The sequence below is a fragment of the Schistocerca cancellata genome, chromosome 1 (genome assembly GCF_023864275.1).
Source record: "Schistocerca cancellata isolate TAMUIC-IGC-003103 chromosome 1, iqSchCanc2.1, whole genome shotgun sequence".
NCBI classification, from domain to species: Eukaryota; Metazoa; Arthropoda; class Insecta; order Orthoptera; family Acrididae; genus Schistocerca; species Schistocerca cancellata.
Window position 1 is genome coordinate 1070560453 of NC_064626.1, and position 24806 is coordinate 1070585258.

The following is a 24806-nucleotide window of genomic DNA, read 5'->3' on the forward strand; positions in this document are numbered from 1 at the left end:
CAACAATGAATTGCTTCAATGTCTTCCTTTAATCTTACCTGGTGGGAATCCCAAACACTCAAAAAGTACTCAAGAATGGGTCACAGTAGAGTTCTGTAAACCGTTTCCTTTATGGATGCGCTACACTTTCATAGAATTATCCCAATAAAACAAAGTCAAACCTTCCCCACTACCAATCTGATGTACCCATTCCATTTCATATCATTTTGCAGTGTTACACTTAGATATTTAATTCAGGTGACTGTATCAAGTTGCATCCTACTAATGCTGTATTTAAATGTTACAGGACTGTTTTCCCACATGATCAGATTAACTTACGTTTTTCTACATTTAGAACAAGCTGCCATTTATCATACCAACTAGAAATTTTGTCCTACAATTGCTCAATGACAACACCTTCCTGCACACCACAGTGTCATCAGCAAACAGCTGTAAATTGCTCTGTCCGTCAGGTCATTCATGTATATAGAGAATAAAAACAGTCCTATCACATTTCCCTGGGGTCTCATCACGATACATTTATCTCTGATGTACACTCACTGTCAAGGACCACTATTGCCTAAGAAGTCTTTGAACCACAGGGAACTGAAACCATATGCTCAGACCGTCGTCAGTGATTCCACAGTGGGACACTGTGTACAGTGCTTTCTGGAGATCTAGGAATATGGAATATGCCTGTTGTCCTCCATTGTGTATAGGACATTATGAGAGAAAAGGGCAAGCTGAGTTTCGCTGAAGCGATGATGCTCTCTAATTCCTTGTTGATTTTTGGACAAAAGCTTTTCTGTCTCAAGGAAATTTATTATATTTCAACTCAGGATGTATTCAAGATTTCTGCAGCAAACTGATGTTCAGTATATTGGTGTGTGATTATGCTGGGCAGTTCTTTTATGTTTCTTACATACAGGAGTCACCTGCACTTTTTGCCATTTGCCCTGGAGTTTTCACTGGGTGAGAAATTCTTGATAAATGCAAGCTAAGGAAGGGGAAAATGCCGCAGAGTGCTTTCTGAAAACCAAATTGGGTTTTCATCATGAACTGGTGACTTATTTGTTTTCTACTCTTTCAGTTGCTTCTCTACGCCACAGACACCAGTTTCTAGGCAGATAAAGGGTCAGGTGTGGATAGAGTTTCTCTTGCCACAGAGGAGCCCTGGAGACCTCTTATCTGCTCTGACCTACATGCTAGTCCAACCCATACACTTATATTTCTCTTTAAATTATTTCTCAGCTCTGGCATCAGTATTACTGTCAAGACCTCGACTTTACCACTCCCACAGTCTTTCATAATTCATTCAAATTCCTGGCTGATGCTTCTATTCCCAGATGAACTCTCTCTTGATCAAGGAACCTTGCTGTTTTGTACCTTAACCCCAACCCTCCAACCAGCCAAAAACTGTGGGTGATGAAAATTAATGGACTGCAGATAAATTGATAGTTAGTTGGATATTACTAACTTCAGTTGCAGTTTCTCAGGGACCAAAATCTTTGTTCCATAGTGTTATCTTCAAGGTTATTTTATCTAACAGTGTGTGTTTTGTAAACTTGTTACTTGTTTGGCGAGTCACGTGAAAATTTGTTAATTAAATTAGAAGTTTATTGTCAACAGCCTAATGCAACTGAGACCTGGTCATTCACTCATTCTTTTGAGAAAGCTTGCCAGTGAAACATTTAGAATTGGTGTAGTGTGTTGCTGTGTGTATGGATCTAATTCGAGAATACTGACATTATCACAGAAAGGTGTTGCTGAGCAACTTGATTCATTGCTGCTCTAATGTAATACAAACATTTTGCATCTATGATGGAGTTGTATAAAAAAATTACTAACTTCATGTAAGCTTACTGTTTTTCACAAATTTTAAATATAATTAAATTTCTATTATGGAATGTATTGTAAAATACATTTGTTTAATTAATTGATGAAAAACATAATATATGCAATACTATACAGGAATTAAACACCAACAATGGTTGTTTTTGTAGAACAGTTACTGCCTAGAGCAGAATGGTAAGAAATTTCAGTTGTGTACACACTTTGAACTACACTGAAGAGCCGAAGAAACTGGTACCCCTGCCTAATACCATGTAGGGCCCCTGTGAGTATGCAGAAGTGCCGCAACAAGACATGGCATGAATTCGGCTAGTGTCTGAAGTAGTGCTGGAGGGAACAAACACTATGAATCCTGGAGGGCTGTCCATAAACCCGTAAGAGTACGAGCGGTGCAGATCTCTTCTGAACAGCACATTGCAATGCATCCCAGATATGCTCAATAATGTTCATGTCTGGACAATTTGGTGGCCAGCAGAAATGTTTAAACTCAGAAGAGTGTTGCTGGAGCCATTCTGTAGCAATTCTGGATGTGTGGGATGTTGCATTATCCTGCTGGAATTGCCCAAGTCCGTTGGAATGCACAATGGACATGAATGGATGCAGGTGATCATACAGGATGCTTACGTACATGTCACCTATCAGTGTCATATCTAGACATATCAAGAGTCCTATATCACTCCAACTGCACACACCCAGCATCATTACAGAGCCTCCACCAGCTTGAACAGTCCCCTGCAGACAGGCAGAGTTCATGGATTCATGAGGTTGTCTCCATACCCGTACATGTCAATCCGCTCAATACCATTTGGAATGAGACTCATCCAACCAGGCAACAAGGTTCCAGTCATCAACAATACAATCTTGGAGATGAGGTGTAAAGCTGTGTGCCATACAATCATCAAGGGTACATGATGTTTCAATGAATGGTTCACTCACTGACACTTGTTGATGGCCTAGCACTGAAATCTGCAGCAATTTGTGGTAGGGTTGCATGTCTGTCACGTTGAACAATTCTCTTCACTCATCATTGGTCCCATTCTTGCAGTGATTTTGGAGATTTGATGTTTTACCAGATTCCTGATGTTCAAGGTACACTCGTGAAATGGTCGTATGGGTAACTCCCCACTTCATCACTATATCGGAGATGCTGTGTCCCATCGCTCATGTGCCAACTGTAACACCACATTCAAACTCACTTAAATCTTGATAACCAGCCATTGTAGCAGCGGTAACCAATCTAACAACTGCACCAGGCACTTGTTGTCTTATACAGGCGTTGCTGACCACAGCACCATATTCTGCCTGTTTACCTATCTCTGTATTTGAACGTGCATGCCTATACCAGTTTCTTTAGCGCTTCAGTGTATCATAGAAAATGTATTTTTGTACCATCATTTGTACTTTCTGGTTTAATTAAATGTTATAAATGGTGATTAAAAGAAATTTTCAAATTGTTGACCTTTTAGCAGTTATCGTCATCATCATCATCATCATCATCATCCTTCAGCCAATGATGCATAACTCTCTCTCTCTCTCTCTCTCTCTCTCTCTCTCTCTCTCTCTCCCCCCCTCCCCCTCTCTCTCCCCTCCCCCCTCCCACCCCTCCTCTGGGTTTCTTGCCCACTACTGTCATTTCAGTGGACCTGTCTCAGTATCCTGCCCACTCCCATTGTTTAACGTACCCATACCATCTTAATCTTGTATCTTCTATGGCCTTTTGCATGGGCTTCTCTGTCACTATGTCTCTCATCATCTCATTCCTTACTCTATCCATTCCAGAAATCCTATTCTGCTTCTTTGAAATTTCATCTTGCAGGCCTGTGTCCTGCTCAACATCAATATATTCCTGAATACAAGTCATGAAATATCCTGTAGCTTGCACCAGTTTCCTGATTTGTCCATACACCACTTGATTCTTATCCCAAAATATATGTAGTATGGTTTACTATTGTTCACTTTCTCTTATATTGTGCCCCATAAGGCTAAAAAAAAATTTAAAAAAATTGAGCAGTCTGGAGTGTGTGCAAGAAACTCGATTGGACCCCTGTGTGCCATCACTTGGTCTGGTATATTTTTATACAATTATGCACACACATATCCCTATTACATGGTGGTTGGGCCTCATCTCATTATTAACAAAGTCTGTCACTGGATGGTGATAATAGAAGGGAAAATATAATCAGCAAGCGTTGTTAGGTACTTTTCTCCAGTCACGATACCTTCAAAATGGAAATGCCCTATGAGCTCCGTCATAGATAAACAATGCCACATGTACGCACTAGGGAAATCAGGATCCTTTTAACCAGTAATGCGAAGACTACGTCTGGTTCAGTGCATAGTATTTCAAATTGACAATTTCAAAAGTTTGAATTGTGTTTCATCTGGCAAAGCAATGCTACCCATAAGTCCTGGTTCACGAATAACTATTCTCTGAAACCATTCATAAAGTTGTACCCTACTATCTGTTTCATCCTTAGATCAGGGATAATGCAGTGTGCTTTTCTTTGGAATGGGTTACTGATTACTAGCCCTTATACTGCTGACAGGAAGGGCACCTGGCCAGACTACACCATTAACATTACCAAATCCAGATTCATATGTTTAGCCTTGAAGATATGGGATAATAGCAGTCAAAAAGAAGACATTATCCTGGGTTAATTGTCACTTAGGAGAAAAGTATTTATTGCACAAAAGTGAGAATAGTAACTGTTTGCCCACAGTCATCTGATGCCTCTACAAATTAGATACTGTAACTGCATTTTTAGTGCAGTCAATCACAGCTAGTGCTAAATATTCATATTAGTAATTACAGGGATTACTTGTAAATTACTTTATTACTGTATTTCTTAGCAGAATAACTACTTTGAAGGAAAAAGAAAAACCATTGTTTTTCCTCTTACATTGCTCAACTGATTGCCTCTGATACTTCAAAAGAAGTATATTTACAAGGGTCAATCAAAAAATTTCTGTTTGGAGGCCGTACAGTCGAGGACTGGCATGCCAATCAGGCAAAATCACAGGAGCATCGAGGTAATCATCTCACCTATGCACCAAGTTAAAGGTGCCTGTTTGATAAGCATCATGTCCTGCCGAGTAAAGAAGTCCATAACTGCCTGCTGTACATTCTTGTCTGACAGGAATCATCAACCCTTCAAGCCCATTTTAAGGGCTGAAGGTGTGATAATCACATGGCGAGAGATTGGGGTTGTAGGATGGGTGCTTGAGTATCTCCCACTTGAGTTGGCGTAATGTCTGCATTGTGACATTTGCAATACCAGCATGGCATGGACTTGACTAATGTCTGAAGTAGTACTGGAGGGCACTGAAACTGTGAATCCTACAGGGCTGTCCATAAACCCGTAAGAGTAAGAGTGGGTGGAGATCTCTTTTGAACAGCATGTTGCAAAGCATCACAAATATGTTCAATAATGTTCATGTCTGGGGAGTTTGGTGGCCAGCAGAAGTGTTTAAATTCAGAAGAGTGTTGCTGGAACCATTCTGTAGCACTACTGGATGTGTGGGTTATCATGAAGCAGCAGCCTGGAGCTTGGTGCAACATTCCACAGTGGTGGCTTTTGACAGACATGATAGCTCATACATATTCTTTTCTCTGTGATGGATCTCTACCTTTGTTTGTCCTTCAGCAGTCAGGAAAAGAATAACAGTGAGTTGGTCCTGTTTGGACACATCTGGGAATAATGACATTGTTGTTGATGTTTCCGCATTTACCACAGGCACATTGAAAAGACATGATCGGTACACTAATCCCTTGCTGACAGGTCAGTGCTTATAACCTAGCATCAGAGGTGCACTATGTTGCATGTATTCTGCAGCAGTACCCTCAAACGGAAACTGTTTGGTCGTCCCTTATATAACTTAACTCTGAACAAATTCTTAATTAGAGTGCAGCAGTAAGGATGGTGTAGAATACTGAGGTGTTTATTTTTGCTAAATTCACTAATGTGTCTGCTATGGACAACTAATGTGTTCATCTTTATTAACTCAGTTTTGTTATGTTGCTTTTTTGTCTGTCTTTTGGGTGCAAAATTTGCAGTTGATTTTAAAATAATTCTTCATGAGCTAGAGACTTGAAATTTTAAACACAGCTCAGAACTGAATGACAGTGCAATATTAACTCGCTTTCTCATCTGTCTGGTCCACCTAGCTCCCACAGTGGTGGAGGCAGGGGTGAATAGGGTTGGTAACTGCTGATGTCTCGGCTGCCCTGGAGGTCTGGTGTCTTGTGTGGGTAGTATTGGAATGCATTCCAGGCGGTATACGTAGAACTGTATGATGGCAACTAGATGACACTGCTACGTCTGCAGGTCTAGTATTGCCTTTGCAGCACTGGTCTGTTGATACCAAAGGGCCACATCCATCTTGCCGATCAATTCATATTCACAGCTGCACTATATACCTAGATGCTCTGCAGCTCTGCCTTCAGTTGTGTATTCGCTGTGCTTTTATATTGTTCTCATTACACACCAATCCATTGAGAAATTTCACACATAGAAAACTAAAAAGCAGAAAATAATTATTTACATTTTTTTTAATATGTTGGCTTTTCAAATTGGGCTAAAAATATATATAATAATTTCTCCTAATCCCATACAGATAGGTTTGAAAATTTGTGCTTTTGAATTTTTAATAGTTACAAAAAATCTTATAAGATTTTTAATGACAAATGTGGGGTGCATGAAAGGGATAATAGTAAGAAGGTGAATTATTCCTGCATCAATTGTGTATCACATGTGCCCCACATTTTACATTATAAATCTTAAAAATATTTTCATAGCTGTCAAAAATTCAAATCACAAATTTTCGGGACTATACATGTAGTGTTAGGAATCTGTATGGGGCTAGGAGAAATTATTTTCTATCTTTTAATGTAATTTAAAAATGTGTTGTTATAAAGATTTATTTTTATTTAAATAATTATTAAATTTAAGCCATTATGCTATTTAGTAATCTGTGAATGGCCAGCATGTGATGCCATCCATAAACAGAACAGTTGTATACAACCTGTAAACCGATACGACTTTCCGAGTTTGCAAGTGAACTATGAAACATGGTATGAATTTACTGCACTACACATAACTATTTGAAATATTTGCTTGCCATAAAAAATTCACTTGGTAAAATTTACTTAAGAAAATTGTCTTTTAATAAATTTAATTGCCAGCAGCTAGTTTCAACACATGGAAGATGGTTTGGGGGAAATAAAGTACTCATGTCCACGTTTTAGTTTTGGACCAAGAAACAAAATATTTTAAATAGAGAGTATATACTTCAATTAAAATTATGATAACTGAGAAACTCTTACAGTTATAAACACATTATGCAAAATAAGAGATCTAGTTGCCAATTTTTGGCTTTACTTGTATGAATATCAAGAGCTCAGATGGAAACCCAGTTCTAAGCAAAGAAGGGAAAGCAGAAAGGTGGAGGGAGTATATAGAGGATCTATACAAGGGTGATGTACTTGAGGACAATATTATAGAAATGGAAGAGGATGTAGATGAAGATGAAATGGGAGATATGATGCTGCGTGAAGAGTTTGACAGAGTGCTGAAAGACCTGAGTCGAAACAACGCCCCGGGAGTAGACAACATTCCATTAGAACTACTGACGGCCTTGGGAACGCCAGTCATGACAAAACTCTACCATCTGGTGAGCAAGATGTATGAGACAGGCGAAATACCCTCAGACTTCAAGAAGAATATAATAATTCCAATCCCAAAGAAAGCAGGTGTTGACAGATGTGAAAATTACCGAACTATCATATTAATAAGTCACAGCTGCAAAATACTAACACGAATTCTTTATAGATGAATGGAAAAACTGGTAGAAGTCGACCTCGGGGAAGATCAGTTTGGATTCCGTAGAAATGTTGGAACACGTGAGGCAATATTGACCCTACGACTTATCTTAGAAGAAAGATTAAGGAAAGGCAAACCTACATTTGTAGTATTTGTAGACTTAGAGAAAGCTTTTGACAATGTTGACTGGAATACTCTCTTTCAAATTCTAAAGGTTGCAGGGGTAAAATACAGGGAGCGAAAGGCTATTTACAAATTTTACAGAAACCAGATGGCAGTTATAAGAGTCGATTGGCATGAAGGGGAAGCAATGGTTGGGAAGGGAGTGAGACAGGGCTGTAGCCTCTCACCTATGTTATTCAATCTGTATATTGAGCAAGCACTAAAGGAAACAGAAGAAAAATTCAGAGTAGGTATTAAAATCCATGGAGAAGAAATAAAAACTTTGAGGTTCGCCAATGACTTTGTAATTCTGTCAGAGACAGCAAAGGACTTGGAAGAGCAGTTGAACGGAATGGACAGTGTCTTGAAAGGAGGATATAAGATGAAAATCAACAAAAGCAAAACGAGGATCATGGAATGTAGTTGTATTAAGTTGGGTGAGCTGAAGGAATTAGATTAGGAAATGAGACGCTTAAAGTAGTAAATGACTTTTGCTATTTGGGGAGCAAAATAACTGATGATGGTCGAAGTAGAGAGGATATAAAAAGTAGACTGGCAATGGCAAGGAAAGCGTTTCTGAAGAAGAGGAATTTGTTAACATCGAGTATAGATTTAAGTGTCAGGAAGTCATTTCTGAAAGTATTTGTATGGAGTGTAGCCATGTATGGAAGTGAAACATGGATGATAAATAGTTTGGACAGGAAGGGAATAGAAGCTTTCCGAAATGGGGTGCTACATAAGAATGCTAAAGATTAGATGGGTAGATCACGTAAATAATGAGGAGGTATTGAATACAATAGGGGAGAAGAGGAGTTTGTGGCACAACTTGACAAGAAGAGGGGACCGGTTGGTAGGGCATGTTCTGAGGCTTCAAGGGATCACAAATTTAGCATTGGAGGGCAGCGTGGAGGGTAAAAATTGTATAGGGAGACCAATAGATGAATACATTAAGCAGATTCAGAAGGATGTAGGTTGCAGTAAGTACTGGGAGATGAAGAAGCTTGCACAGGATAGAGTAGCATGGAGAGAGCATCAAACCAGTCTCAGGACTGAAGACCACAACAACAACATAATGAGCATATAGTGTGAGGATCGTGTGTGTGTTTTTCATGTACAAAAAAACTTGTCTATTAATTCATGGTATTATCAAATTATGACAGCTATAATCTTTTTCAGTAAAAAGAAGAGCTCTCGACTTAGTACTCCTCAAGAGTTCAGTCGGAGCATTTCAGTACCAGCAGACAGAGTAACAGTTAAAATTGATAAAGGTGCAAGTAGTCACAACAGCACTCATGGCCAGACATCACCTGAGGACGGGTAAGTTTACAATCTTATGCAGTCTTTGCATGCCAAGTGCTTGGCATACATGTTTCCTATTTCCTTGCTTATTTTTGTGTTTATGTTTTGTATTTTCCGGTATTAGCTTATGTATATTGTCCTTATTGCACTAAAAGTATTGTATTGTCTTTGGCAACATGTGAAATGTGTGTTGTTCAGTTTGATTGTTAATTTTTAATGCTGAATGAATTAATATTTATGCTCTTGTAGTCTCCTCTCATGCAAACCCTGTATTTTTAAACTCACTTCTTTGTCCTGGCTGTCAAACAAAAGCTATTCTGATCACTTTTATATTTTTTCTCATTTATCTTCCAACTGTCACTATTTTAGGGTATTCCTTTGTTGCACTATTATTCTGGTATCAAAAAAGAAAGTTAGTAATGATCATAAAGTACTTACAATGGTTAATGTTAGCTGTTGTTGGTGCCATGTCTCATTTCACTTTGATTTCTCGTTGTGGAAGTGTTGGGCATTGGTTTTTAATGCAATGTTTCCAGGGCACCCACATTCTCTCGTTGAAGAGTGCATACATGAAGATTTCTTCCTTGTCCCTGAGGCTCCTTCTATGCAAGCAGGACCCTTTTGAGAATAGACTATATTGTGCAGAACTGCACTAATGGAAGTACTGAGTGTGACAAGAAGGGAAGTGAATTGAAATCGTGGAAGGTATGGACATATCAGAAACCCTGGAGGGAATGGACATGACCCAGACTACCAAAAGTGCCCATAATTTAGTCAAAAAGCTCAACTGTGATCCTACGGTAGTCAAAAAACTGCCAAAAGTAACAACACTCAACCTAGTTAGCCACCAACTCCTAAATGGAAAATCCAACAAAAGGTATCATAAGTTCAAAATCATTAAACACCCAACACAAGAATCAAATAACAGTAATCTCTTGACTATCTGACCAAATTGGCAGAAGGTCAAGCCAGATATAAAAAAAGCCAGACTGGCCGGAGCTCTACAAATTCTCTATCCTGACCCCAGCCATACTATTCAAAACACACTATTTTATACCAAAAGCTGACTTTCTTAACATGTTATACTGTCTTACATGATACATGCTAATTATGGGTGTTTGTTATGTACACATTGTACCCTTCAAAGATTATTACATGAAACATAAAATCATTTGCATTGTAAAGTATGAATGTATGATTACACGTGTTAAAAGCCAGACCTAAAAAAAGATGAAACTTACAAGTTTGAGGTTTTAAAAAACGTGTTTGATGATGACTGTTTCCCTCTTTTAGTTCTCTTGCATGCTGCAATATCCCTCCACTTACGCAAACAGATTATATCAGCTGGTTTTCCTTCCTCCTGCTCATTAATATACTGCAGTACTTCCTCAGTTCTCGTGAATCCTTCTGAATGCATGACAAGATTCCTCGTGTCATCCAGGTTTGCCTCCTCCTCTTGTGTTACTTCCTCCTTAGTTACCAGTTCCACACTATTATTGTCAGTTAGTTCATCAACTTCATCAATTGCATCCATTCTGCGATGTCTTCTGCATTGACATCCTGTCCGTACAGTACATTTTTGAGCAACAAAATGATACCATCATTTCCATTTTTTACTTTGGTTTCACACATGGATTCAGAGTTAAAATATCCACCTTCATGATTTAAAAGAAATTTTCCAAGACCTTGTAAGTCTTATGTTTGGAATCTCTTCCCATGCTTCAGCCAACCACCTTATGGTATCTAGCGAGTCAATCCTCTTCAGCACTGTACCACAGTCTTCATTATCATCAATTGCTTATGTCAACAAAATAAGAAGATGGCAGTGATACTACTTCTTTAGGATTTCACAGATATCGTGGTGCACTGGCTGACAAAGAGCAGTACATTTTGTGGTGGAAGTAATGCTTTGATGTCTCCATCTCTGGGTTTCTACAATTTCCCTATTGATGTAAGCCTAATCTTCTGGTTGTCACTTGCATTATTGCAAACCAATAGAGTAACTTGTGCCTTACTTTTCTTGTACCTGGATGCTGCAGCTTCCTTTTTTAAAGCAAGTGTTTATGTAGGGAGCATCTTCTAATTAAAACCGCTCTCATCACAGTCGTACAATTGTTAGCGTGAAATTCCTTCCTCGTCAATTACCTTCATAAAAGATAGTCTTTAAACAGTGCCATAGCCTCTTTGTCAGCAGGTAAAGCCTCTTCACTTCTGGTAATCTGGCAAATACTGAACCATTCATCACTGGTACTATATTCTGAATCTTCTCTTTCTATTTTCCACTGAGATTGCAATGCTTTTTCCGCAATATTGACCCAGTAATGGGCAAACCTTTCCCTCTTAAAAGTTCATTCCACAAATATAAATTTTTCTCAACTTATTTATGCTTACATTTCAACAAGTCTTGCTTACTATTTGACTCCCACGAGCTTGAGTAGCATATCACTTTTCAATTTCTCTTTGATTTCTCTTCCTGTTGCCAGCAACACTTTGTCCTACCATAACTTCAGAACAATAATTTTGACTGTTACATAAAATTTCAGGTGTGCAGCCAAATAAATTCCACCTCTTCTTATAATATTTCGGCTGTATACTGCCCAGTCATCTTCAGAGTGAGCCGAGGAGACTGATTCTCCAGCACTTGCGCTGTCCATTGAAACACATGTACTGTATCACTCACATGTGGCCACAGATACACAAAGTGCCAGAGATGGTGATTGGGTGCAAAGAGATTTAACATATGCATGGAATTAGATCTGAGGCTGCACGGTCAATGCACATGGTTATATCAATGTATACTGCGAGCTGCACTGTTGCAACATCTTTGTGAGTTTATTACAGAAAATGCCGGATTCCATGCTTTGACCAAGTTGAAGACGCTATCTCTATTAATTAAATTCGCTGCCAACCGAATTTCAATTGCTTCTTTCACTACTGAGTCCAGAAAGATGAAGTTGAGGCTAAAATTTCAGTGTTCCCATTCACCATAGAGTGCCTAGTGTCAATACAGTGCTCTACTACCATAGATTTATTGGGTTGTAAGAGCCAGATGTACCTGCGGTGCTCTGAGCATCTTTCATGGATTGTATGTGTCATCTGTTTGATGTATGAAAGGCCACACTCATTGGGGATCTTGTACAATCCAGGTTTCTGAAGCACTAAATCATCTCTAATGGAACCCAAGAGTGGTGCTGTCTTTGGTGGAGGGCAAGAAATCACTTTCACTTTGTGTTTACTAGGATCCATCCTATTTTTGATGACAGGCTTCCCATGTATGGCAGAAAAGCCATGAATTTAAAACTTTCTGTGTCCTCTTCTCCATTCCTTATACCCATTGTTGGTTTCATTTGTAGTGCCTTAATGTATCTGCTTTGGAGAGTACCCGTTGGATTCAAAAACTCTTTCCAAGTGTAGAAGCTCATCCTCCAAACTGCTCTCATTAGCAGTGAAGTGTGTTCTGTGTACCAGAGCTCTGAGTATACTCATCGTGTCTGAAGGATGGTAGCAGCTATTTGCACTTGAATCCATACGCGTTGGTTTTCAATATACGGTACTGCAGAAGAAATAAAACCTGAAACTTGTTGAGCAATTGTGAAGGCTCACCCACATAGGAGTAACATATCTGTGGCAGAGAGGGTTGCACTATGTAAGCTTTGCCAGGATACTGAGACGGTGGTTCTTCCAGCTGGTGAAGGTAATGCCACTGTATTAATGTCTCGTGACAACTATCATGATAAAATGAATGGTTTACTGAGTGACAGCACATACCAGAAGATCAGTAAAGATCCCACCAACCAGTTGGTAAGGAAGGTTGCTTCACTTCTGAATGCCTCCACCTTTCCACCAGAAATTGTGCGAAGATTGAAACCAAGTGGTGTGGTTCCTCCAAGGGTTTATGGATTTCCAAAGATCCATAAGAATGATGTTCTTCTGTGACCAGTAGCGAGTGACATTGGCTCTCCAACCTACGATCCTGGCAAACACGTAGCGTTGTTATTGAGGCCTCTGGTGGGAAAATGCACTCATCACATATGTAACCCCGTGGACTTCATTGGCAAATAAAATTCAGTAAAACTGAACAGTTCTGATATGTCAGTCAGTTTCGATGTAGTGGTGTCGTTCACAAAGGTTCCTCTTTCAGAATCATTGTTTCTCATTGACAAATGTTCGATAAAGATATTTCAGCTTCATTTGAACATGTTTTGATCTTTACATATTTTTTATTCAGTACCGAATGTTATGAACTGGCTGACATCGCCATGGGTAGTCCTTTGTCACCCTTGGTGGCAAACTCTATTACGGAGGACTTCGAGGTGAAGGCGCTGAAATCAGCTAGCTTGAAGTCCATAGTGTTTTGGAGATATGTTGATGACATGTTTGTAGTGTGGGCCCATGGCGAAGACAGATTAAAAGAAGACAGTTCAGTTCACAATGGAAATTGAAAAGATGGTGTCTTCCATTTCTGGATATTTTGCTATGACACAAAGAAGATGGCACTGTGGGACATGCAGTATACTGAAAACTCGCCCATATGGATTTACATGAAAATAACTGCTACCATCCTTCAGACACTGAGTGTACTCAGATCTCTCGTACACAGAACACACTTCATTTCTGACGAAAGCAGTTTGGAGGATGAGCTTCTACACTTGAGAAGATTTTTTGAAGCCAACAGGTACTCTCCACAGCAGATACATTAAGGCACTACAAATGAAACCAACGGTGGGTATAAGGAATGCAGAATAAGACCTGGAAAGTTTTAAATCCATGGCTTTTCTGCCATACATGGGAAGCCTGTCATCAAAAATAGGATGGATCCTTGTAAACACAAAGTGAAAGTGATTTTTTGCCCTCCACCAAAGACAGCACCACTCTTGGGTTCCATTAAAGATGATTAAGTGCTTCAGAAACCTGGTGTGTACAAGATCCCCTATGAGTGTGGCCTTTCATACATCAAACAGATGACGCATACAATCCATGAAAGATGCTCAGAGCACTGCAGGTACACCTGGCTCTTACAACTCAATAAATCTACTGTGGCAGAGCACTGTATTGACACTGGGCACTCTATAATGAATGATAACATCAAAATTTTAGCCTCGACTTCAATTTTCGTGACTCGGTAGTGAAAGAAGCAATTGAAATTCAGGTGGCAGCGTATATAATTTATAGAGATAGCGGCTTCAACTTGGACAAAGCATGGAATACGGCACTTGCTGTGATAAACTCACAAAGATGTTGCAACAGTGCATGAGAGTACGCGTGCGTGCGCGCGCACGCGCGCTCTCACACACACACACACACACACACACACACACACACACACACACAGGCTTTAGCTGTCGGAGACTATGGTTGTGTTTGTGTTTTTTCTATTTTTGATGAAGGCCTTGTTGGCTGAAAGCTTATTTTGTGACAATCTTTTTGTTGTGCCTATCTGCGATCTGCGACTTAACATCTCTGCTGTATGGTGAGTAGCAACTATCCTTTTCATAATATTGTTACATTCATAGTGGATTTTCCATTGTATAATAAAGTTAGAATATCTTTCACTTCCACAGACAGAAAAATGTAGATGTCAAATCGTGATTTAGAGTCCAAGTGGACACAGTTTTTCTTTTTTAAAGCTATAGATTGCTAAAAGACCTTGTTACATGATTATTTTGTCTTATTGTACTAATTCACCGAAATTATTGCTGTAGTCAATTTTTCATAGACAGACAACACAAAGATGTAACTCGGAAAGAAACTGTAGGGAAACAGTTCATGCAGCTATCAGTGGAAAAGGCTGGTTGAATTGAGGAGTAACGATGATGATAAATAAAGTCATTAAAAGTATTGTGGGAAACTTGAAAATACCTGCTAAGCTACTATTAAATCAGTTTAATTCCTATTGGACTAATTATACCAAAAACAAGCTCAAGGACTTAAAACATGTGTACCTGTAATTTTAGGAGTTCCTAATAGCCATTTTTAATCGCTAAATGCCTCCATTGATAAACAGTTTAAGGAATGAATGAAGGAACTGTGAACTAACTCAATACAAACTTTGATGCAGAGTCCATGATGGAATAACAACAGTATTATGAAAAGGATGGATTGTTACTCACCACATGGAGGAGACAATGAGTTGCAGCCACAACAAAAGGACTTTCAAACATTTAAGTTTTTGGCTGAATAGCCTTCTTTGGAAATAGAGAACACATACATACGTTCACACAAGCACAACTCACACACATGTGGCCACTATCTCCGGCCACTGTGACCTGGGGGTAAGGAGTATCATGAAGTGGGGAGGGGAGGGATAGCAATGTAGGGGAAAGGTGTGCTACTTGTGAGTGCCTGCAGGTATGTGGTAATGTCAGGATAGGGCTGATAGATGCAGAGTCTGTTGGCTTTGCTAGTTTGGGGAGGGGGCAGGGGGGGGGGGATGGGGTGAGTGGGGAAAGGGAGAGGGAAAGGGAAGTGGAGAGAGGTAGAGAGGGGTAAGAGACCAGTGGGTGCATTGGTGGAATAAAAGGCATGCCTCGTGCTGGAACGGAAGGTTATAGGTAGGTGGAGGACACAGACTACCGAATGTTGAAGCCAGGCACATTACGGGAAATATATGTTGTAGGGAGAGTTCCACCTGTACAGTTGAGAAAAGTTAGTGTTGTTAGGGAGAATACAAATGGCACAGGCTGCAAAGCAGTCATTGAAATGAAGCACATCGTGTTGGGCAGCGTGTTCAGCAAGTGGGTGTTCCAGCAGTTTCTTGGCTACAGTTTAGAGGTAGCCTTTCATCTGGACAGACAGCTTGTTAGTTGTAATGTCCACACAGAAAGCTGCATAGTGGTTACAACTTTTTTGTAGATCACATGGCTGCTTTCACAGTTAGCCCTGCCTTTGATTGGATGGGAAAAGTCCGTGACAGGATCGGAGTAGGTAGTAGTGGAGTGATATATAGCAAAGGTCTTGCATCTAGATCTGTTGCAGGGATATCAACCGGGAGGGAAGGGATTGAGAGCAGGGTTGGAGGAAGTATGGACAAAGATGTTGCATAGATTCGGTGGACAGTGAAATACCACTGTGGAATGGGAGTGGAGGATAGTGGGTATAATATTCCTCATTTCAGGGCACAATGTGAGAGGGAGTCGAAACCCTGATGGACCATGTTAAGTCCCATAGTGCTTAAAGCTATTTGAGCCTGATGGACCCCCCTCTGATTGGTTCTAGATGCTGAAATTGTGCCCATATAATGGGAACACCATGCCAGCCCCAGCAGTAGTTGTTTTTAACTCTTGACAACAATGGCGCAGATAGCTGTCTAAAGCTCCAACTGTTTTATTTGAAATAATGTGCCCTGTAAGCTTAGAAGAGTTTATTCAGGCATGCCACTGTGAAAGACTCCAAGCATATTGTAAATATTGATATTAGGGAATCTCAGTAGGTGGTGGATGACAAGGTTAGAATTACCAATGTGACAATTTCTTGTTATACTGTATATCAGGAATGATATAATTCCAGGGGGCTCGCAACCCTTTGGTGGGTTGGTGCTTGGCTACCATGGGGCCCCAGCATTTGCAGCATTTTTTCCCTTCTGTGCTGCATGTCTAACCTCTTGCTATTCTTTTTCCCCTCCCTTGGGGAACATGTCTGGTGTATTATTGGGAATGTTCTGCATTTTGTCGCTGACCAGCGAACAGTCTCACCTTTGTTTTTCTCTCCCTTTTCCTTTCTTAGTTTTCCTTCTCCTCTTGTTCCTCCACTTTGGCGTTTGAGGATCCTCTTTTTTTTCTTCTTCCTCCCTGTGCGCTCCTGAAGGCTGGCCCACACTCTGACGTATAACAGGTGACTGAGTAACGCATAATTCCCAGCCCTGGGTTGACAGGTAGGGTTTGCACGTACCCCCTGGCACAGGCCAGGCCTAAGGAGGGGTGACTGCCTGAGCTGTAACCTTCCCAAATTGCCGATTGGTCCCTCCGTCAGGTGTTTGTTGAAGGGGCCCCCCAGTTGGAAGGAGTGTGCCATTGGAGACGCTGACAATCATGGGGGATTTCCTTGTGATGAATCAGTCCTCTTCCCACTCAACATCTACAAAACGTAAATGTAATGAGGCTACTGATTCAAAGACACTTGTCACTGCTCCACGGTTCCTCATGGTCTTGCGTACTGAAGACGGCCAGTCCTTTGCCACGGTAAATCTGTTTATTGTTTAAAACAGTGTAGATGCAAATCTTGCTCTTGTTTACAGAATGGCACTTTGATTTTGGAGACCTTCTGATTCTCAAGCACAACTGCCTGCTTCTCCATGGTTACCCTGTTCGTATCGAGGCCCATAGAACTTTGAATTCTTCCCATGGTGTAATTTACACCAGGCTGTTTGATGGTCTAACAGAGGCCGAAATCCAGTCTTACCTCTCTGATCAAGGTGTCATTGCTGTCCATAGTGTAATGAAAAAGGTAGAGTCCTCCTTAGTGCCCACCCACACTCTCTTTCTCACCTCTGATAGAGTGCTGCTTCCGTCCAAGCTCAAAGCAGGCTATGAAATTATCACCATCTGGCCGTACATTCCGAACCCAACACACTGCACTGCTACCAGTGTCTTCGTTTCAATCACACTAGAACATCTTGTTGACATCCAGCCACATGTGTCACCTGTGGTAAGGAAGCGCACAAGGGAGATTGTCCACCTCCTTCTCCCCACTGTATCAACTGCAATGGCAGCCGTGCCTTCTTCTCTTGGGATTCTCCAGTGTATTTTGATGAGCGAGCTGTTCAAGAGATCCGGGTAAAGGAAAAGATGTCTTATCCAGTCGCTCGCAAGTTACTGGCTAGTCGCAAATCCTGCGTTCTCCCGTCTGGTACCTATAGTTCTGTTCTTGTTACCTCTCACTCCGTGAAGGACATGGCCACGCAGACGTGCGACCTCCAATTCAGCTCTGAGGTTGTGAAGTCACCCAGTGTCATGGTAGCATCACCATACCACCCCCCCCTCCCCCTCCCGTCCAGATGTGCAACAAGCTGTCAAACTCTTGCCTCAAGGGGCGAAGCCACCTGCTACACAACCAGTAGGCCGGAAAGGACAGAAGGAATACTCCGCAAAGACTTCCTCCGTCCTTCCAGCCAAACAACACCCGTGTCTTCGTCTGGATAGGCTCAAAGAAGTCCACCAAAGGCAAACAGTCTTCTACTTCACCACCTCGCAGATCCTCTTTGATGGTGTCACCATGTGGTACTTCAGACTGGCCAGCCTCCGTGTCGCTGGTGTGCACCAACAACCATTTTTCAGCGTTGGACTCCACAGACTGACTGCAAAAGCAAGTTGATGCTTCTGTGGACCACATGGAGCAGGACCCTCCTGCATTTGTGTCCTGTAGCAGCGCCTCTCAGCAGCTGCCGAGGTGACACCTCCACATCTCTTCATCGTCCTGACTCGCCTCCAATGGAACATTCATGACCTTCAGTCCCACAAAGAGGTTTTTCAGTTGCTTTTAGCATTGCAGTGTCCCCTTGTACTCTGCCTTCAGGAAACGAAATTGCGCCCTCATGACTACTTTGAGCTTTTACATTTCTTACTGATTCGTTTTGTTCTTTCTCTTGAGGTCGGTATTCCATCTCATGAGGGTGTCATGTTGCTCATATGGGATGACATTCATAGTCAGCCCATCTCCCTGACTATGCATCTTCAAGCTGTTGCAGTTTGCCTTTTCCTTCCCCACCTGACTTTTTCCCTCTGTACCATGTACATCCTTCCATCATTCGCTGTCACCAGGGCAGACGTCCTTCAACTTACTGGGTAGCTACCTACCTTCTTTTTGCTACTTGGTGACTTTAATGCACATCATCTCCTTTGGGGTTTTCCCAGGACCTGTCAGAGAGGTGCCCTCTTGGTTGACCTTCTTAACCAACTTTACCTCTTCTGTCTTAAAACCGGAGCACCCACTTTCTTTTCCGACTCCTCATACACCCATTCCCATTTGGACCTCTCCTTGTGCACTGCCCAGCTTGCTCCTCATCTTGAGTGCTCCGTTCTTTCTGACACCTACTTGAGCGGCCATTTCCCGTTTGCTGACTCCTGCCCCATCTGCGTTCATGCCTAAATGGCAGCTTCCTAAGGCTGACTGGCAGCTTTACTCCTCCCTGGTGACCTACAAAGAACGTGATTTCTCCAGTTGTGATGACCAGGTGGAATATCTCACAAATGTTATCCTTACTGCTGCAGAACGTTCCAATCCTTCACACTTCCTCTTTACCACATCGTGTCCCAGTCCCTTGATGGACTGAGGCATGCCACTGATGCAGTTCGCACACAGAGATGTACTCTCCGTGTTTTTAACCGCCACCCAACATGGGCAAACTGCATTCATTATAAACATGTGCGTGCAAAGTGTTGTTGCATTCTTTGGGATAGCAAAAGAGCTAGCTGGAGTTCATTCAGTGATTCTTTCAACAGTTCAATACCTTCCTCTGTCATGTGGGACAACCTCTGATGGCTCTCTGGAACCAAGATCCATTCCCCAGTTTCTGGCCTTAGAGTAGCTGACAATGTCATCGTGGACCTTAGTGCTATCTCCAACACCTTGGGCCACCATTTTCCAGATGTTTTGAGCTCTTCCCTCTATCACCCTGCCTTCCTCCATTGGAAATGAGTGGAGAAGGCTCAGGCGATACCATTCTCTGAATCATGAGTGCTACTATGCTGCCTTGACTATGAGGAAGCTACGTCAAGCTCTCAGTTCATCCCGATCCTCCACCCCAGGGCCAGCCGCCATCCACATTCAGATGTTGCAGCACCTTTCTCTTGTGAGCAAGCGCTTTCTGCTTAACATATACAACCGCATCTGGGCACAGGGCACATTTCCTGGACACTGGCGTGAAGCCACCATCATACCCATCCCTAAGCTCAGTAAGGACAAAAACCTTCCTTCTAGCTACTGCCCCACCTCTCTTATCAGCTGCGTTTGCAAGGTGATGGAATGAATGTTTCTTGTCCGGCTGATGTAGTGACTCGAATCTCACCATTTACTAACGAGTGCACAGTGTGGAGTTCGAGTGCGGCATTCTGCAGTTGACCATCTCTTTACTTTGTCCACACATATCATGAATGGTTTTCCGTAGAAATCCCAGACTGTGGCTGTGTTTTTCAATTTGGAGAAGGCCTACGACACCTGCTGGAGAGCTGGTATCCTCTTTACTCTTTATATGTGGGGCTTTTGTGGGTGCCTGCCCTGTTTTCTTGGGCATTTTTACAAGACTGAGTTTTCAAGGTGTGTGTGGGTTCTGCCTTGTCGGACACCTTTTTCCAGGAAACTGGTGTGCCTCAGTGTTTTGTCCTGGGCGTCATCCTCTTTGCTATCGCCATTAACCCTATAATGGCCTGTCTCCTGCTGTGCATCTCCGGCTCCCTTTTTGTAGACAATTTTGCCATCTATTGCATTTCACCATGAACATGTCTCACTGAGCAGCATCTACAGTGCTGTCTTGATCGCCTTTACTCCTGGAGCATCAACAATGGCTTTCCCTTTTCCACTGGCAAAACCTTCTGTATGAATTTTTTGTGATGCAAATGGCTTCTCCCATCATCTCTCCATCTTGGACCTATTGCCCTTCTGTTCGTTGATACTACGAAATTCCTGGGGCTCATACTCTATAGGAAACTCTCTTAGTCCTCCCATGTATCTTACCTGGCAGCCTGCTGTAAGCAGTCCTCATTGTCCTACCTGTCCTCAATAGTACTTCCTGGGGAGCCAATCGAACCACCCTCCTCTGTTTGTACTGGTTCTTTGTCCGTTTGAAACTTGACTATGAGAGCTTTGTTTATGCGTGTGCAAGCCTGTCCCTCTTAAGCCATCTCAACACTATCCATCATCCTGGCATCTGTTTGGCCACGGGTGCCTTTTACTGTAGCCCGGTTGAGTGTCTGTATGCTGAAGCAGCTAAACTGCCACTGTCATACTGCCGTGACTTTCTCCTCAGCAGGTATGCATGCTGTTTGTCTGCAATGTGTGGCCACCCCTCCTATGCCTCCTTTGATTCCTTTGATCGTGAGTGTGGGGCTCGTCCTTCTTCTCTATTACCTCCTGGAGTCCACTTTCGGCACTTCTTATGTCGGCTTAACTTCACACTACCTGCATCTTTCCTGGTGGTTGTGTACCCTTCACCACCTTTGCTTCGTGAAGCAGCCCATGTTAACCTTGGCCTTCATTTGCTTCCTAATGACACTACCTCAGCCTCAGTCTATCGCCTTCAGATTCACGACCTTATCATGGAACTTTGTGATAGTACCTTTGGATACACTGATGGCTCTCAGACTGACTGTGGGGTCGGGTGTGTATTTGTCATTGTTACCTGTGTCTTTCGATATCTGCTTCCGGCACACTCCTCAGTATTTACAGATGAGCTCTTCGCCCTGCATCAGGACACAGAGTACATCCGGCGACACAGGCTTTTCAATTGTGTCCTCTGGTCAGATTCACTCAATGCCCTCCAAAGTTTATGTGCACTGTACACTGCCCATCCCTTAGTGCAGCAGGTCCAGGAAAACTGACACTTGCTCACTCTCGGTGGAGCCAGGGTCATGTTTCTGTGAGTTTCTGGCCATGTTGGTCTGCTAGGACACGAGGCAGCTGACACTGCTGCCAAGGCTACAGTCCTCGTACCTCAGCCCGTGAGTACCTATATTCACTCCGATGAGCTCTGCATTGCCATCTATCAGGAGGTGGTGTCCCTTTGGCATCTCTAATGGTCCTCCCTTCATGGGAATCAGCTTCAGCTTATTATGCCTCTTACAGTGCCTCAGACGACCTCCTCTCGGCCCTCCCGCCAGGAGGAGATTATTTTAACTCAACTACATATTGGGCACTGCCTTTTTAGCCTACATCATTTGCCAGGGGGCACTACCCTACCACTTTGTACGTATTGCACTTAAATTTTAAATGTCTGCCTCTTGCTGATAGACTGCCCTTTTTGTAACCATTTATGTTCCAGCTTGGGTTTGCCGTCTGATGATTATGTTTTACTTTTTATCTGCCGAAGCAATATGGCAAAGACCATTTAATTTTTAGTTTTGGATTTCCGTTTCTGTATGTTGTCTTTTTTAGCCCTTTTTCCACATGCTTGTTTTTAGCTATCTTCTCTTCTGTCAATTGGGACTGACACATAGTTGTTCAACTCCTCTCTGTGTTCGTGTTCTATAATTCTGACTTGGGCATGTATGACCCCAGTTTTTTTTTTTGTGCCCTGAAAAAAATTAAAAAATACCTTATGTATGGCTCACATAAGGATAGTGAGGACAATATTAGATTAATTACAGCATGCACAGAGGAATTCAAATAATCATTCTCCCTGCACTCCATCTGTGAATGGAACAGCAAGAAACTCTAATAACTGGTACAATGGGATGTACCCTCTGCCATACACTTCACACTGATTTGCAGAGTTTGGATGTAGATATAGATGGGGATTAGTTATACTGATTTTGTATTAATACTTGTCTTTTTGACTCCTGCACTCATAGGGGGAAAACATATTGTGAGGTGAGTCAGAGAGATCGTCTTAATAGGCATTGGAAATTGTTTGTTTCCCAGTAATAGCTCTAATGTGTATGTAAACTGCATATACGAGGTGCATTCAAGTTATAAGGCCTCCGATTTTTTTTTCTAATTAACTACTCACCCGAAATCGATGAAACTGGCATTACTTCTCGACGTAATCACCCTGCAGACGTACACATTTTTCACAACGCTGACGCCATGATTCCATGGCAGTGGCGAAGGCTTCTTTAGGAGTCTGTTTTGACCACTGGAAAATCGCTGAGGCAATAGCAGCACGGCTGGTGAATGTGCGGCCACAGAGAGTGTCTTTCATTGTTGGAAAAAGCCAAAAGTCACTAGGAGCCAGGTCAGGTGAGTAGGGAGCATGAGGAATCACTTCAAAGTTGTTATCACGAAGAAACTGTTGCGTAACGTTAGCTCGATGTGCGGGTGCGTTGTCTTGGTGAAACAGCACACACGCAGCCCTTCCCGGACGTTTTTGTTGCAGTGCAGGAAGGAATTTGTTCTTCAAAACATTTTTGTAGGATGCACCTGTTACTGTAGTGCCCTTTGGAATGCAATGGGTAAGGATTACGCCCTCGCTGTCCCAGAACATGGACACCATCATTTTTTCAGCACTGGCGGTTACACGAAATTTCTTTGGTGGCGTTGCATCTGTGTGCTTCCATTGAGCTGACTGGCGCTTTGTTTCTGGATTGAAAAATGGCATCCACGTCTCATCCATTGTCACAACCGATGAAAAGAAAGTCCCATTCATGCTGTCGTTGCGTGTCAACATTGCTTGGCAACATGCCACACGGGCAGCATTCGTGGCACCCAAATGGTTCAAATGGCTCTGAGCACTATGCGACTTAACTTCTTAGGTCATCAGTCGCCTAGAACTTAGAACTAATTAAACCTAACTAACCTAAGGACATCACACACATCCATGCCCGAGGCAGGATTCGAACCTGCGACCGTAGCGGTCACGTGGTTCCAGCCTGAAGCGCCTAGAATCGCACGGCCACAACGGCTGGCTCGTGGCACCCACCTGGATGACACTTTTCGCATTTTCAGGTCTTCATACAGGATTGTATGCACAGAACCCACAGAAATGCCAACTCTGGAGGCGATCTGTTCAACAGTCATTCGGCGATCCCCCAAAACAATTCTCTCCACTTTCTCGATCATGTCGTCAGACCGGCTTGTGCAAGCCCGAGGTTGTTTCGGTTTGTTGTCACGCGATGTTCTGCCTTCATTAAACTGTCGCACCCACGAACGCACTTTCGACACATCCATAACTCCATCACCACATGTCTCCTTCAACTGTCGATGAATTTCAATTGGTTTCACACCACGCAAATTCAGAAAACGAATGATTGCACGCTGTTCAAGTAAGGAAAACATCGCCATTTTAAGTATTTAAAACAGTTCTCCTTCTCGCCGCTGGCGGTAAAATTCAATCTGCCGTACAGTGCTGCCATCTCTGGGACGTATTGACAATGAACGCGGCCTCATTTTAAAACAATGCGCATGTTTCTATCTCTTTTCAGTCCGGAGAAAAAAAATCGGAGGCCTTAGAACTTGAATGCACCTCGTATAATAAAGATTACTATACCAGTTCTTTCAGAGCCTCTCCACTTTTGTGCTGAAATTATTCTTTTGTGACTTGAATAGTTTAAACAACCGCCAGTATCAATATGCTCCTTCACGTTATATTGTGTCTAATGGGAAGTGCATTAAAAGCTTGTGTTTAAACAATGTGTTTTATACAGTCTAGTCTCCTAATGGGTTTGATTAGTGACCAAAATTTTGTTAAACAGATTCAAGATTAGCTGAAGTTTAACGTTCATATTTTAACATAATTACCTATTGTATGTCAGCTTTTTTGGGTATATGAGATACCGTAGTTGAATTGAAAGAATCATAATAGTGATTCAGTCAGTTACTCACTTTTTAGCATTAGCGTATGCTCATAAAATGTAGAATTTCACTACTTAATTGCCGATTTATTAGTTGAGCCCTTTTGCAATACTTTGCTGCCAGTAACACCTGTACAGTTGTGTCTTCAGAAAGTAGGTTGATATCCAACACACAAATTTCCAGTTATTAACTACCTAAATGAATCTATTAACTACCTGTTCAAGACCTCTGGCATCTCTTTATTATACATATCTTTAC

General features: G+C 42.0%; 1 protein-coding gene across 1 annotated transcript in view; it reads left to right on the forward strand.

The window, feature by feature from the left end:
• Window positions 1–24806, forward strand: part of LOC126090833 (mitogen-activated protein kinase kinase kinase 15-like) — a 183302-nt gene that overhangs the window by 83051 nt on the left and 75445 nt on the right. The window contains 1 exon segment of the mRNA XM_049907015.1: window positions 8988–9128. Coding sequence (XP_049762972.1) covers window positions 8988–9128 — 141 coding nt within the window.